Raw genomic sequence first — 14,043 nt, forward strand, 5'->3', positions numbered from 1 at the left:
AGAGGGCCACACAAGCAGCACTGCAAAAGGCTATAAAGAAGTACATGTGGGAATATGCCAGGAAAATAAAAGTCATAAAATGAGGACTAGACTACTATCACTGGGAACAGTTCTGACAAAGAAAAGAATGGCACTCCGCTGGCCTAGCCTAGAGTGCCTAGGCTGGTTAAATTGAAGGCGGACCTCCTGGAGTGGTAACTGGCTGATGAGTAGCACATGAAACCAAATTGAAGAGATAAGATAACAGAAGATGTGGCTAAATGGACAGAGATGCTGACTAGGTTGAGGGACTCCCCGAATAACCGTCTAACTTGAAGAAGAGATGTTTATGAAAATGTTTGAGAATAAAAAGATGGTGAGTCTGTGAATGGTAAAGATGAAGGATGATGATCGGACCACTGCTTTGGAGGGTACCCTGGTAGATGGTATGATATATGGGATACGAAAAATTAGATACAAAACTTTGTACTACATTTGGCAAGTCTGTACTGTTGTCAGTTAGACTTGTTTGGATAAATAAAAACTGAATTAAAAAAAAAAATTTAAAAAAAAAACTTCTGCAAATGTCAGTCTTTGTGACAAAATTAACTTTCAGCCAAGGGCTTCACCTCACTCTTGTGCCAGATGTCAAATCTCTGGACTTTGGCTTGATTGTCAATGAAGGCTCAAATTGAACATTCTTTCACTCCATGAAAAACTGTAAGGGCTTCTGCAACACACAAATGTCCAGGCTGAGATAAAGTGCTAATTATCTCTTGAATTGAATGTGGAAATGCAGCTCGGATTTGTTTGTTTTGGTCTACCAAAAATGACAATGGCTCGTTTGAAATCTATCTTTCACTTGGTCATAAGACAGATGTCCACCCAAAGAAACTTTATCATATTACTCCAGTGTTGAGAAATCTGCATTGGTTGCCACAAGAAACCAGAACAAAATTCAAATTGACTTTCCTCACATTAGAACTTTACAACTATAATAACTAGCCTAACTTTCATTCATCCTAGTAGCTCTCAAGATGGGAAACACTTTGGAATGAAAATGTCACTTACCCAGTGTACATCTGTTCGTGGCATCAGTCGCTGTAGATTCGCATGTTTTGCATGTTTTGCATAGCTCGCCATCTGGTGTTGGGCCGGAGTGTTACAAGTTGTTTTTCTTCGAAGAAGTCTTTCGAGTCACGGGACCGAGTGACTCCTCCTTTTGTCTCCATTGCGCATGGGCGTCGACTCCATCTTCGATTGTTTTTCCCCGCAGAGGGTGAGGTAGGAGTTGAATTGTAGTAATAGTGCCCATGCAATGGAGTGACTAAGTATGTACCTATTTAAGGTTGAGATGATACATATACAAATAGTTGAAGGTAACTTCCAAACTGCTACAGGCTCCCGGGGAGGCGGGTGGGCACATGCGAATCTACAGCGACTGATGCCACGAACAGATGTACACTGGGTAAGTGACATTTTCAGTTCGATGGCATCTGTCGCTGTAGATACGCATGTTTTGCATAGACTAGTAAGCAGTTATCTCCCCAAAAGCGGTGGCTCAGCCTGTAGGAGTGGAAGTAGTTTGAAATAATGTTCTTAATACGGCTTGACCTACTGTGGCTTGTTGTGCGGATAACACGTCTACACAGTAGTGCTTGGTGAATGTGTGAGGCGTAGACCATGTGGCTGCCTTACATATTTCTTGCATTGGGATGCTTCCTAGAAAGGCCATGGTAGCACCTTTCTTTCTGGTTGAGTGTGCCCTTGGTGTAATGGGCACCTGTCGTTTAGCTTTAAGGTAGCAGATTTGGATGCATTTAACTATCCATCTGGCTATACCTTGTTTTGATATTGGGTTTCCTGCATGAGGTTTTTGAAATGCAATGAATAGTTGTTTAGTCTTTCTGATGTTCTTTGTTCGGTCAATGTAATACATTAATGTTCTTTTGACATCTAATGTATGTAGTGCCCTTTCAGCTACGGTATCTGGCTGTGGAAAGAACACTGGAAGTTCCACTGTTTGATTTAGATGGAACGGTGAAATAACCTTTGGCAAAAATTTAGGATTAGTCCTTAGGACGACCTTATTCTTGTGTAGTTGTATAAAAGGTTCTTGTATTGTAAACGCCTGAATCTCGCTTACTCTTCTTAGGGAAGTAATGACGATGAGAAATGCAACCTTCCAGGTTAGGAACTGTATTTCGCAGGAGTGCATGGGTTCAAAAGGTGGACCCATAAGTCTAGTTAGGACAACATTTAGGTTCCATGAAGGAACAGGTGGTGTTCTTGGTGGTATAATTCTCCTAAGGCCCTCCACGAATGCTTTAATGACTGGTATCTTATATAGGGAAGTTGAATAGGTAGTCTGCAGGTATGCAGATATTGCTGCAAGGTGTATTTTAATGGAAGAGAAAGCCAGGTTAGATTTTTGTAAGTGAAGCAAGTAACCCACTACATGTTCTGGAGTTGTGTGTAATGGTTGTATTTGATTAATATGGCAGTAGAAAACAAACCTCTTCCATTTACTTGCATAGCAGTGCCTGGTGGATGGCCTTCTGGCTTGCTTTATGACTTCCATACATTCTTGGGTAAGTTGTAAGTGCCCGAATTCTAGGATTTCAGGAGCCAGATTGCTAGATTCAGCGATGCTGGATCTGGGTGTCTGATCTTTTGGTTGTGTTGTGTCAACAGATCTGGCCTGTTGGGCAATTTGATGTAGGGTACTACTGATAGGTCTAGCAGCGTTGTGTACCAGGGTTGCCTTGCCCAAGTTGGTGCTATTAATATGAGTTTGAGTTTGTTTTGACTGAGTTTGTTTACCAGGTAAGGAAGGAGAGGGAGAGGAGGAAAAGCGTAAGCAAATATCCCTGACCAGTTCATCCATAGGGCATTGCCTTGGGACTGTTTGTGTGGTTATCTGGATGCGAAGTTTTGGCATTTTGCGTTCTCCTTCGTCGCAAACAAGTCTATCTGAGGTGTTCCCCAGAGTTTGAAATAGGTGTTCAGAATTTGGGGGTGAATTTCCCATTCGTGGACCTGTTGGTGATCTCGAGAGAGATTGTCTGCGAGTTGATTTTGGATCCCTGGTATAAATTGTGCTATTAGGCGAATTTGGTTGTGAATTGCCCAACGCCAAATTTTTTGTGCTAGCAGGCTTAACTGCGTGGAGTGCGTCCCACCTTGCTTGTTTAGATAATACATTGTTGTCATGTTGTCTGTCTTGACGAGAATGTATTTGTGAATTATTATTGGTTGGAAAGCTTTTAGTGCTTGAAAAACTGCTAGAAGTTCTAGGTGATTTATATGCAGTTTTGTTTGATGTACGTTCCATTGTCCTTGTATGCTGTGTTGATCGAGGTGTGCTCCCCACCCTGTCATGGAAGCATCTGTTGTTATTACGTATTGTGGCACTGGGTCTTGGAAAGGCCGCCCTTTGTTTAAATTTATGTTGTTCCACCACAGAAGCGAGAGGTAAGTTTGGCGGTCTATTAACACCAGATCTAGAAGATGACCCTGTGCTTGAGACCACTGTGATGCTAGGCACTGTTGTAAGGGCCTCATGTGCAGTCTTGCGTTTGGGACAATGGCTATGCATGAAGACATCATGCCTAGGAGTTGTAATATCATCTTTGCTTGTATCTTTTGTGTTGGATACATGCGTTGTATGATGGTGTTGAAATTTTGAATTCTTTTGTTGTGTCTATTATGGCTCCTAGGTATTGTTGTACCTTGCACGGCAGAATGTTGGATTTCGTGAAGTTGACGGTGAACCCTAGTTTGAAGAGGGTTTGTATGATCTGTTTTGTGTGATTTGAGCACTCTATTAACGAATGGGCCTTGATTAGCCAGTCGTCTAGATATGGGAACACATGTATTTGCTGCCTTCTGATGTGTGCAGCGACTACCGCTAGACATTTGGTAAAGACTCTTGGTGCGGTTGTTAATCCGAAAGGCAGTACCTTGAATTGGTAATGTATTCCTTTGAATACAAACCTTAGGTATTTCCTGTGCGATGGGTGTATTGGTATATGGAAATACGCGTCCTTGAGGTCTAAAGTTGTCATGTAGTCGTGTAGTTTTAGCAATGGTAATACTTCTTGTAGTGTGACCATGTGAAAGTGGTCTGATTGGATGAATGTGTTCACTATTCTGAGGTCTAGGATTGGTCTCAGCGTTTTGTCCTTCTTTGGTATCAGAAAGTACAGTGAGTAAACTCCTGTGTTTATTTGTGTGTTTGGCACTAATTCGATTGTTGCATTCTTTTGCAATAGTGCCTGCACTTCTATCTCCAGGAGATTGGAATGATGTTTTGTCAAATTTTGTGCTTTTGGTGGTATGTTTGGAGGGAATTGTAGAAATTCTATGCAATAACCATGTTGGATAATTGCTAGAACCCAAGTGTCTGTAGTGATTTCCTCCCATGCTTTGTAATAATGACTTATTCTTCCCCCCACTGGTGTTGTGTGGAGGGGGTGAGTGACATGTGAGTCACTGCTTAGTAGTAGGGGTTTTGGGGCTTTGAAATTTTCCTCTATTCCTAGGGAATTGCCCTCCTCTATATTGTCCCCGAAAACCTCCTCTGTACTGTCCCTGGTAACTGGACGGTGTTGCCTGTGAGGTGCTGGCTTGTGTGCTCTGACCCCGAAACCCCCCTCTAAAGGGTGTTTTACGGAATGTGCTGTAATTCCCTCTGCTCTGCGGGGAGTAGAGTGCGCCCATGGCTTTAGCAGTGTCCGTGTCTTTTTTTAGTTTCTCAATCGGTGTGTCCACTTCTGGACCGAACAGTTCTTTTTCGTTAAAAGGCATATTGAGAACTGCTTGCTGAATCTCTGGTTTAAATCCAGACGTTCGGAGCCATGCATGCCTTCTGATAGTTACAGATGTATTAATTGTCCGTGCAGCTGTATCTGCAGCGTCCATGGAGGAGTGGATTTGGTTGTTGGAAATGGTCTGTCCCTCCTCAACCACTTGTTTTGCCCTATTTTGTAGGTCCTTGGGCAGATGGTCAATGAGATGTTGCATCTCATCCCAATGGGCTCTGTCATAGCGCGCAAGTAGTGCCTGGGAGTTAGCGATGCGCCACTGGTTTGCAGCTTGTGCTGCGACTCTCTTACCAGCTGCATCGAACTTGCGGCTTTCTTTATCTGGGGGTGGTGCATCTCCAGATGTGTGGGAGTTGGCCCTTTTCCTAGCTGCTCCTACAACGACAGAGTCTGGTGGCAGCTGTGTAGTGATGAAAGCCGGGTCTGTAGGAGGCGCCTTATACTTTTTTTCCACTCTTGGTGTGATTGCCCTACTTTTGACCGGCTCCTTAAAGATTTCTTTTGCGTGCCGGAGCATACCAGGGAGCATAGGCAGGCTTTGGTAGGAGCTGTGGGTGGAGGAGAGTGTGTTGAATAAAAAGTCATCCTCGACCTGTTCTGAGTGGAGGCTTACATTGTGAAATTGTGCTGCTCTAGCCACCACTTGAGAATACGCAGTGCTGTCCTCTGGTGGAGATGGCTTCGTAGGGTATGCCTCCGGACTGTTATCTGACACTGGGGCGTCGTATAAGTCCCATGCGTCTTGATCTTGGTCACCCTGGCTCATGGTGGTGTGAGCTAGGGAATGTGATGGAGTTTGTGCTGGTGAGACGTTAATCACAGGTGGAGGAGAGGGCGGTGGGGTAACTTTTTTCACCACTTTTGTTTGTGGTGTTTGTTCAGTTTGGAACTCCAATCTTCTCTTTCTTCTAATAGGGGGAAGGGTGCTTATTTTTCCTGTCCCCTGCTGTATGAAAATACGCTTTTGCGTATGGTCTACATCAGTTGAGTGTAGCTCTTCCTCAAACCTATGCTTTTGCATTTGGGAGGTTAGCGAGTGCTCTTCTGTATAAGAGCCTGAAACTGGGTCGGTTTCAGTTTGTTTTGGCACCGAAACCCTGTCTGCATCTTTTTTCGGCTCCGAGGTGACTTTTTTCTTTTTCGGGGCCGAAACCTCTCGGCGTCGATCTTCTTCGGTGCCGCTGTCTCAGCGTCGAGCCGTGTCTACACCGGTATCTCGGTGTCGATGCTTGTCTCCAGCACTTTCTCGGTCCCGAGAAGGCTGCGTGCCGGTGTCTCGACCGGAGTCGGACGATCTCGGCACTGTTTGGGCCTTTTTCGGTGCCGACGGTCGGTCACCGAATTTATGGGTCGAGCCATGGCCTGGTGGCAGTGGCGTCCCGTGGGCCTTGTAAATCTTCTTCTGAGTGGTTTTCGACGTCTTACTCACGGTTTGTGTATCGTCGAATCCTTCGGAGTCCGATTCTTGGATCGAAAAGGTTCCCTCCTCTTCTTGTTCCTCGAACTCCCGGTGGGCTGTCGGCGCGGACGCCATCTGAAGTCTTCTGGCTCGACGGTCTCGGAGTATTTTTCGGGACCGGAACGCACGACAGGCCTCGCAGGTGTCTTCACTGTGCTCAGGTGACAGGCACAGGTTGCAGACCAAGTGTTGGTCTGTATAGGGGTATTTATTGTGGCATTTGGGACAGAAACGGAACGGGGTCCGTTCCATCGGCGTTCTTCTGCACGCGGTCGGGCCGACCAGGCCCCGACGGGGGATCGAAAAAATTACCCCGAAGGGCACCGGAGCTCTTCGATCTTAGACGCGGTGTTGAATCTAACTACGCCGATCCCGAACGCAACAATACCGACGAAAATCTTTCGAAATTAGCTATCTTTCCGTTCCGAAACTCGGAGCGACAGGAACACGTCCGAACCCGACGGCGGAAAAAAAACAATCGAAGATGGAGTCGACGCCCATGCGCAGTGGAGAAAAAAGGAGGAGTCACTCGGTCCCGTGACTCGAAAGACTTCTTCGAAGAAAAACAACTTGTAACACTCCGGCCCAACACCAGATGGCGAGCTATGCAAAACATGCAAAACATGCGTATCTACAGCGACAGATGCCATCGAACGAAAGGCTTTACTTCAACAAGAAACCAAAAAATTTAAGCCCTTATGACACCAGCCTAAGCCTTCTCCAGAGCAGAACCACACCCTCGGGAGATGGAAATGGAGAAAAATATGCAAAGATGATTTTCCCCAGTTCAGAAAAAGATTCAATATATCACTGTTCACCAAGCGCCTCATCTATAAGGGTCATCTTGAAATTCTATTACATGTATTACTATTTTTTCCATTCTCCTACCCACAGATCCTGTGGATTAGTTTGTAAAGGAGACCCTAATCATCTAAATCTGTTATACATAAAGAGCACCTATACCATCAAGGTGATGTGCTGCACTACATAAAAACAGATGCATCCATCAGTAATTAAAACATACTAACAGTGCTATGGAAGCATACATTAATTGGGTTTAATGATAAACGTTAGTGTCATTCTCTTCTTGGTATGGTAACCCACCTTCTATACGGTTCTACTTAGTGATAATATTTGCTTGCATTGATTTAAGCAGGGGAAAACCTACTACGTTTTCTAAGTCAAGTGCTTTATTATCAAGTCCAGCTGCACACTGCTCTGATAATCCCACCCTCATCTGACAACCAGGTTGCTGGTGATAATGTACATTTACAATAAATGATAATGCAATGTAAAGAGGTAGCCTGACAGCTCAATCTGCATGAAGTTTAGCTTTGTTGCTCATGTCCAAAAATTACAGGTACAATCTTTCACAAGCAATGCATATCCTATATACCAGATAGGCACAAACACCTACCAAAGGTAATCAGGTATCCGGGACACATGCTCCTGGAAAGCCGGAGAGGTGGGGCCCTCCACATACCAACGTACCAGCATGTTGATGGTCTTTGAAATCTACATCAAAGAGATCAATACAAACAGGAACATAATACACTCATAACAATAAACAGATTCTAAAAGGAAGCTGCATGCTGCACAGAAGGATAGTGATCGAGGCTATGGTTGTGGGTTTGAATTTCTACATTAAGTCAATATGTCACATAAAATGGGAGCGGATGAAAATGTCACCTACTTGTTTCGGTGCATACGTATTCCAAAATGTGTCCATATAATTGTGCATAATTCTTTGAAGTATTATGTTCTACCCACAAAATGGGTACTTAACTGACAGAATGTCTGCAATCAGAATGTAGACATTACAAAAAACAGAAACATCAAATGAGGAATCTGCCCTTGACATTTATATTGCACTGTTTATGAACTTACGTTCACTGCTATTTTTATAGTTGTAGAGCACTCACAAACTTTGAATGTTTACTTCTCACCTTCAGAAAATTTAAAAATAAATAAACACACTTAGTGAAGGTATCCATCTGTACTTTGTTTCTTATAGGACAATTGAAAAGCTGCTTCATAACTGCTTACACTTGTCACGTTACCTGCTTTCCTAACACTTATAAGGGCCTGGAATTAAAGACAAGCTGATGGACAGAAGCTTGCGGAAGATGGCGGGTGGAAGATGCGCAGTTCTACAATTTAGATATGTATAATTGCTTTATTCTTCCCATCACCTCTGACCTATCCAGTGAGGTTACCATCTCTGTGCCTTCAAGTGAGGTCTAGCCACAGTCTTTAAAGCCAGATTGAAAAAAATTTGGAATATACACGATTAAATAAGTGACTAAGGGAGAAAAGTATGCTAAGTTCAATTAGCACCACTTCTTTGTGCATTTCAGAAACACAATCTTTCCTATGGTAAACATAACCCTGGTCTTAGACTGAGTCCATCACTGATGCCCCACAGGTATGCAGAGGCTGCAACAGCTCGATGGAAGAGACCTTTTCTTACCACTTCACATTCTCCGACTTCAACAAAAGTTGGCAACAGCAGCTTACCAAGTGCTAATAAAGGGATCTGGCCTGTTTCTGGTATAGTAGGTTAAAATGTGGCGCAGTTAATGCTACACAGTAAAGTACATGAGCTGCGGTATTAGAACTGAGGGTGTGAGTTAGAATTTGGCAAACAAGGTATTCCCTCATTAATATAGCACCCTGTTTGCCAAACCCTTGGTCCCTCCGCTCTGAGTGGGGCAGACCGTCAGTTTTCTGAAAACAGAGCTCCCGCTCCCTCCATCACTGGAAAACGTACTCTGATGGCCAGAGGGAGTAGAGAGTCATCAGAGTAAAGACATCAGACCACCTGCTCCATTTAGAGCGGAAGGTTTAATGTATGTTTCCTTTTTATTACTGTTAGGAAAAAGTGGTGGTCATTGACAGGAAAAAAACGTGATGACCCTCCTCAACCTGTGAGAAGCACCTAGGGTCATTATTTATTTGTTTTTCAAAAACAAACTCATGCTTTGGAAGTATGTGAAAAACAAAAAAAAAGGTTTTGAGGATAGCCACTTAAAGGATGGCAGCCTCGCACAATTTTCAGTGCCTTCAGAGGACCCAATGTGGCAGGGACTCTTCTGAAGACAGAGATCACCAAAGGGTTCAGAACGCAATAATCTGGCCAGGGATGGCGGAGGAGATGGTCTCCACCACCTGATGGGCAGTGAGCCACCTGCCAGGGTCAAGATAAAACACACAGAGTTACTACCGGACCCAGCTATGGGATTATGCACTTAAAGTTTGGCAGAGTCAGAGATGTCTCAATTTTAAGCATGGCACATTTGCAGTTTTATGGATATCAAGGCTGGTGAGTTAGAGGTTCCTGTAGTTAACAACTGAGGTGAAAGATAGATAAGAATGAAACCTCAAGGATGCCCCAAGAAACAGATGGCTTGATAAAAAGCCAGCAAATGCATATACTGGTCAAAGATGAACTTACTGGCCCAATGCTGATGCACTTGGTGAACCGATCGTCTGCCTTAATGTGATCATAGAGCTCTTCCATTGCACGACCTCGAAGACTGGAGCTGTGATGTGCTTCGTACATATTGAGCATTGCTGTAGAAGAGAACAAAGATCCACAACGAGTCACTACATGTACACAAGTCTTCAATCATTCCTACTCAAATTATTACCCACGTGCATAGACATTGCTCTGAAACATCAGGGCATTAGAGTAGAACACACCCACACTCATTGACAACTTATTAAGAGCTAAGGTTGAGATGCAAAACACTATGCACCCTAAACACAAACTGCATTTTGTGGTACGTTTGTAGTACAACAGCAGTATCACTAATGTACTACAAAAGGCAATTCACAAACCTCTATGCAGAGTTCTCCGCTTCCTTCCCTCCTATCTTTTATATGCATCGATATCTGACATGAGTGCAGACTAGTTTCGACTTTTAAAGTAATGTTCACATTTTGTTTAATTTGAAAAAACAATTAGTAAATAATATATTTAAAAACTAAGTCATGTTAAAATTAAAATTATAATGAATTGTAGACCTGTTGAAAAAAAAAGTATTAGTCTTTTTCTAAATTCTATACATAACTTAATACATTTTAATACATATTAAATATTTTTTTCATGAAGGTGGGATTTTTCAATTTATTATATAGGGATAATAATTTGCAATAAAAAATATGTTAAATAATTTTAAATCAAATTTCAGTTAATGTGCAATAATAACGTATCAGTTCTACAGTTAAAATAAAGGTGTACAATTATATCTTATTAACATTTTATAATCAAATATGTTTATTTATGTTTTTAAGTTCTAATGAACTTAAAAGGGTTTTCCTGTACTTTGCCAAAGAGAGATCTCGACCCGGTGGCAGAGACCTCTACCTAAGTGAAAAGTTGTAAGTAGTACCTTTACACTTGTAAGTGGTGTTCTAGGAGCTCCCACCAGTAGGTGGAGACATGCAAGAGTGCACCTAGGACTAACTTTACACCTGGAAATGGTGAATATCACAAAAATATGAAGCTACATCTGGATGCAAGAGTAAATTTACAAGAGTAAATCTACACCTGTAAATTTACCTTTGTCCATAGGGCCCACTGTGTCAGGGCAGGTGGGAACCAGCAACATACATTTGATCTATCCTGCCCCAGGAGGATCCTATAAGTGTATCCTTACCATAAGCCACTGTCAGAAGCCGGCTGTGAGGTGTGTAGATATCACAAGCACTAATGTTGTTCCTTTGAGATGGCCAGTGTATGCTGGAATACTCCTCTATGTACAGCTCCTACCAAAAAACACACCATAATGTTTACTTTGCCAGCAAAAATCATCTAAGTTCAAGACAAATCACCAAAAGCATATTTGATACATATTAAGTGAAGGAAACATCTGTGAAACAGAACTCAGAATCAAACCCTGTGCGACATATGGGTCCAGTGAAAAAGCTTGAGAGACTCGTGGGAACCTACTGTGGAGTACGCTAATTTTTTTACATTATATGAAATGACTAGCATGAGAAGTGGTGCCCTCAGAGAGTATTCATGTAGATTTAACACGCCTTGATAATATGAATGAGGTAGATAATATGAATGAGGTATAGGCATGGATCTCCCATCTATAACGGTGTATATTAGTGTGACTGCAAGTCAGAGAAACGGATGCAAACAAATGGCTGATATGTTGTGTGTCTATAAATATATGATATTTTACTGTTAAGCAAGTTATTCAGGAAACTAAGTAAAAGCTGAAATCGCAGTTCACGTATTCAGCAAACCAGCAGATAAACATCTAATTACACACAAGATCCTTTGTTTTGATGCACATCATAAAGATAATCAAAAGTATTAATTGCCTATGAAGACCACCGCATCAACAGCATAAAATAGTGTTCAATTGACTGAAAATTCAGCCATCTGTTTGCGCCAGAGAAAACTCCACAAAGAGATGGAATGTTATCAAGGTAAAAGAAGCAAATGTTAAAGCGGTCTCCCAAATTCATAATGAATAGTTACTATACGTTATAGTACAAATGAATAAAAATACGTTTTATATTCAAGGTCTGTTTAAGATGGAAAAAAAATGGTTCACATGGTGTCACACAGCCCAGAAGCCAACTTAATTGTAAAAGTTAGTGCAGCAAGGGCACCTTCAGAAAATTAAGAGTAATCATAGGAGACTACCTGAGGCAAAGGGTAGCTTATGAGAGAGTGACTTCTCCCTCCTAGAGTCAGGTAGAAGTAATAAGGTAGGAGTATCACAGGTAAGGCGAGAAAAAATGCAGAAAGGACACAAGAGAAGAGAACAGGCTAAAAAGAAGAGCAGAGAGTGCACAGTAGACGAGACCACTGAATAAGATGTTCACAGAAAGAAGATGGGGAAGAGAAGAGCTAAAGGGAGAATAAGGGCATAACATGACAGAGCGAGCAAGCAAGAATGGAAAGAAGCCAGAGGACAGACTAAAACTTGCTAAGCATCGGACTCAAAGTGAGGAGGTAAGTGAGCTGTTGGATGAACATGGAGCAGAAACAAGAAGACTGGAACTTAATATTTTTGTGTATGCAGAGACTAGCTTTTCATTTCATTCTTTTTTTTTAAATAATTTTTTTTAGATGGATCCAGAGTCCATCTCCGGGATCCTGGTAGAAGAGAAAGGCCTGGCCTCATTGCTTTCCAGACGAGTTAAAATTTAACTTGCCCAAGCTAAACTTTTTTTTTTTTTTTTTAAATTAAAAAAAGCATCTACAATGGCACAAAAGAGGTCAACCAAACTTTAACTCCTCAGCCAGCGCCAATCATTTGGTTTTTAAGTGGTGACTGTATTTTCGGAGACGCCGAAAGTTGTTTTGGATATCAGCAAGAGTGAACAGGACAGGAAAGCAAACCTGTGGGAGGATAAGCATATGTGGAAATAGCTGCAGAATGAAGTCCACGTGCAGCTGATTTACAACCCTTGCAACACATCAGGAGAGGTAATATGATGAAAAAGCAGTGTTTGTTCTATATGTCCCCAACACATGGAACTGAACTTAATTCAAACATTGTACACTCAGTAGTTCAGAAGAAAGCACAGAATTAACTTCTACTAAACATTAATACATACATGCTTTTCTTCTCAGTAAAAATCAGCACCGCACATTTTTGTATTACTGATATTATTCACTCTCTACTGTCAACTAGTGTCTGTTTTGTATTGTGGGTGATAAATTGCCAGTCTATCTTGACAATTATGCAACCAATGTGAAACATTCTTATTTTTATTGTAATTAATTTTTAATTTTTAGAAACTATTACAGTAAAAAAAAAAAAAAGAAACAGCATAATAGTTACACATATACTTTCAGTACATAACTTGAGAAAAGGCAGGCCCATAAGACTGATTTCCTGCTTCCTCAGAGGAGCTGTAATTGGTGCAAAGTACGCACACTGTAGAGTGAGGCGGCCAAGAACCAGAGCAGGTGGGAGTGTAGAGGTTTATATGTATAAATGCACGCACTCAGTTTTTTAGAAACTATCATTACAGTAAAAAAAGAGAGCATGCATAATAATTGCAAGTATATTTACAGTGATATCTTGAGACAAGGCAAGGCCATCATCCTGAACCAATTACAGCTCTTCTGAGACCGCAGGAAATGGGTGTCCATGTCTGTCCTGTCTCTGACGGCCTGCTGTTTGTCTCTGAAAAGCCATGGTCACACTAAGCAGCAGATGACTGCTTTTTGTCCCACCTGTTTGTCTTTAGGGACCTGCTATTTTGCTCTTGCTCTGCCCTGGTCACTGCTATCGCTGCAGACCCGCTTTTCCCTCCATGTTTGTCTCTGGACTCAGTCTCTGAACTGGTACCGCCAGGAAGCTGCAGACCATCCTTTTGCCTTGCCTGTTTGACTCTGTAAGCAGCTGCCTGTAATACATGAACTCTGGGAGCTGAGCTTTGCCATGCCAGGGCACACTGAGGCCATGAAGCTTAGAGCAACAAACCCACAATTTCAATTGCTAGATTTGTTTTCAATCCCGAACTTCCCATCATATTTAAGCTAGACCAGCTGCTCTCAAGTCTAGTCCAGATACAACAGTGCGTGGGAAGTTATGTGTCTGGAAATAAAGCATCAGTGTTACTCACATTGTTTATTTTTCTTTATTATTGTCTCGTCTAAATGTATCATCTAAGAGTACACAAGGGATATATGGTTAAGTGAATGACAAGAAAGCTGACGACAATGAAGAATGCTGCAATTGAGAAAATAAATGGACAGAACTAAGGTGGACGAAACGGTCAATCAAAGAAAAAACAATGGAA

At 42.1% G+C, this 14,043-nt stretch overlaps 1 protein-coding gene across 2 annotated transcripts in view; it reads right to left on the reverse strand.

Moving 5' to 3' along the window:
* LOC138285500 (lanosterol synthase-like) overlaps positions 1-14,043 on the reverse strand; it is a 192,421-nt gene that overhangs the window by 88,410 nt on the left and 89,968 nt on the right. For both annotated transcript variants that reach the window (XM_069225489.1, XM_069225488.1), the window contains 3 exons: positions 10,926-11,034; positions 9,719-9,837; positions 7,682-7,779 (listed from right to left, as the gene is read on the reverse strand). In XM_069225489.1, the coding sequence (XP_069081590.1) occupies positions 7,682-7,779; positions 9,719-9,837; positions 10,926-11,034 (326 nt within the window). The remainder of the gene's footprint in view (positions 1-7,681; positions 7,780-9,718; positions 9,838-10,925; positions 11,035-14,043) is intronic.

Source organism: Pleurodeles waltl, chromosome 3_1 (assembly GCF_031143425.1).
Source record: "Pleurodeles waltl isolate 20211129_DDA chromosome 3_1, aPleWal1.hap1.20221129, whole genome shotgun sequence".
Classification (NCBI taxonomy): domain Eukaryota; kingdom Metazoa; phylum Chordata; class Amphibia; order Caudata; family Salamandridae; genus Pleurodeles; species Pleurodeles waltl.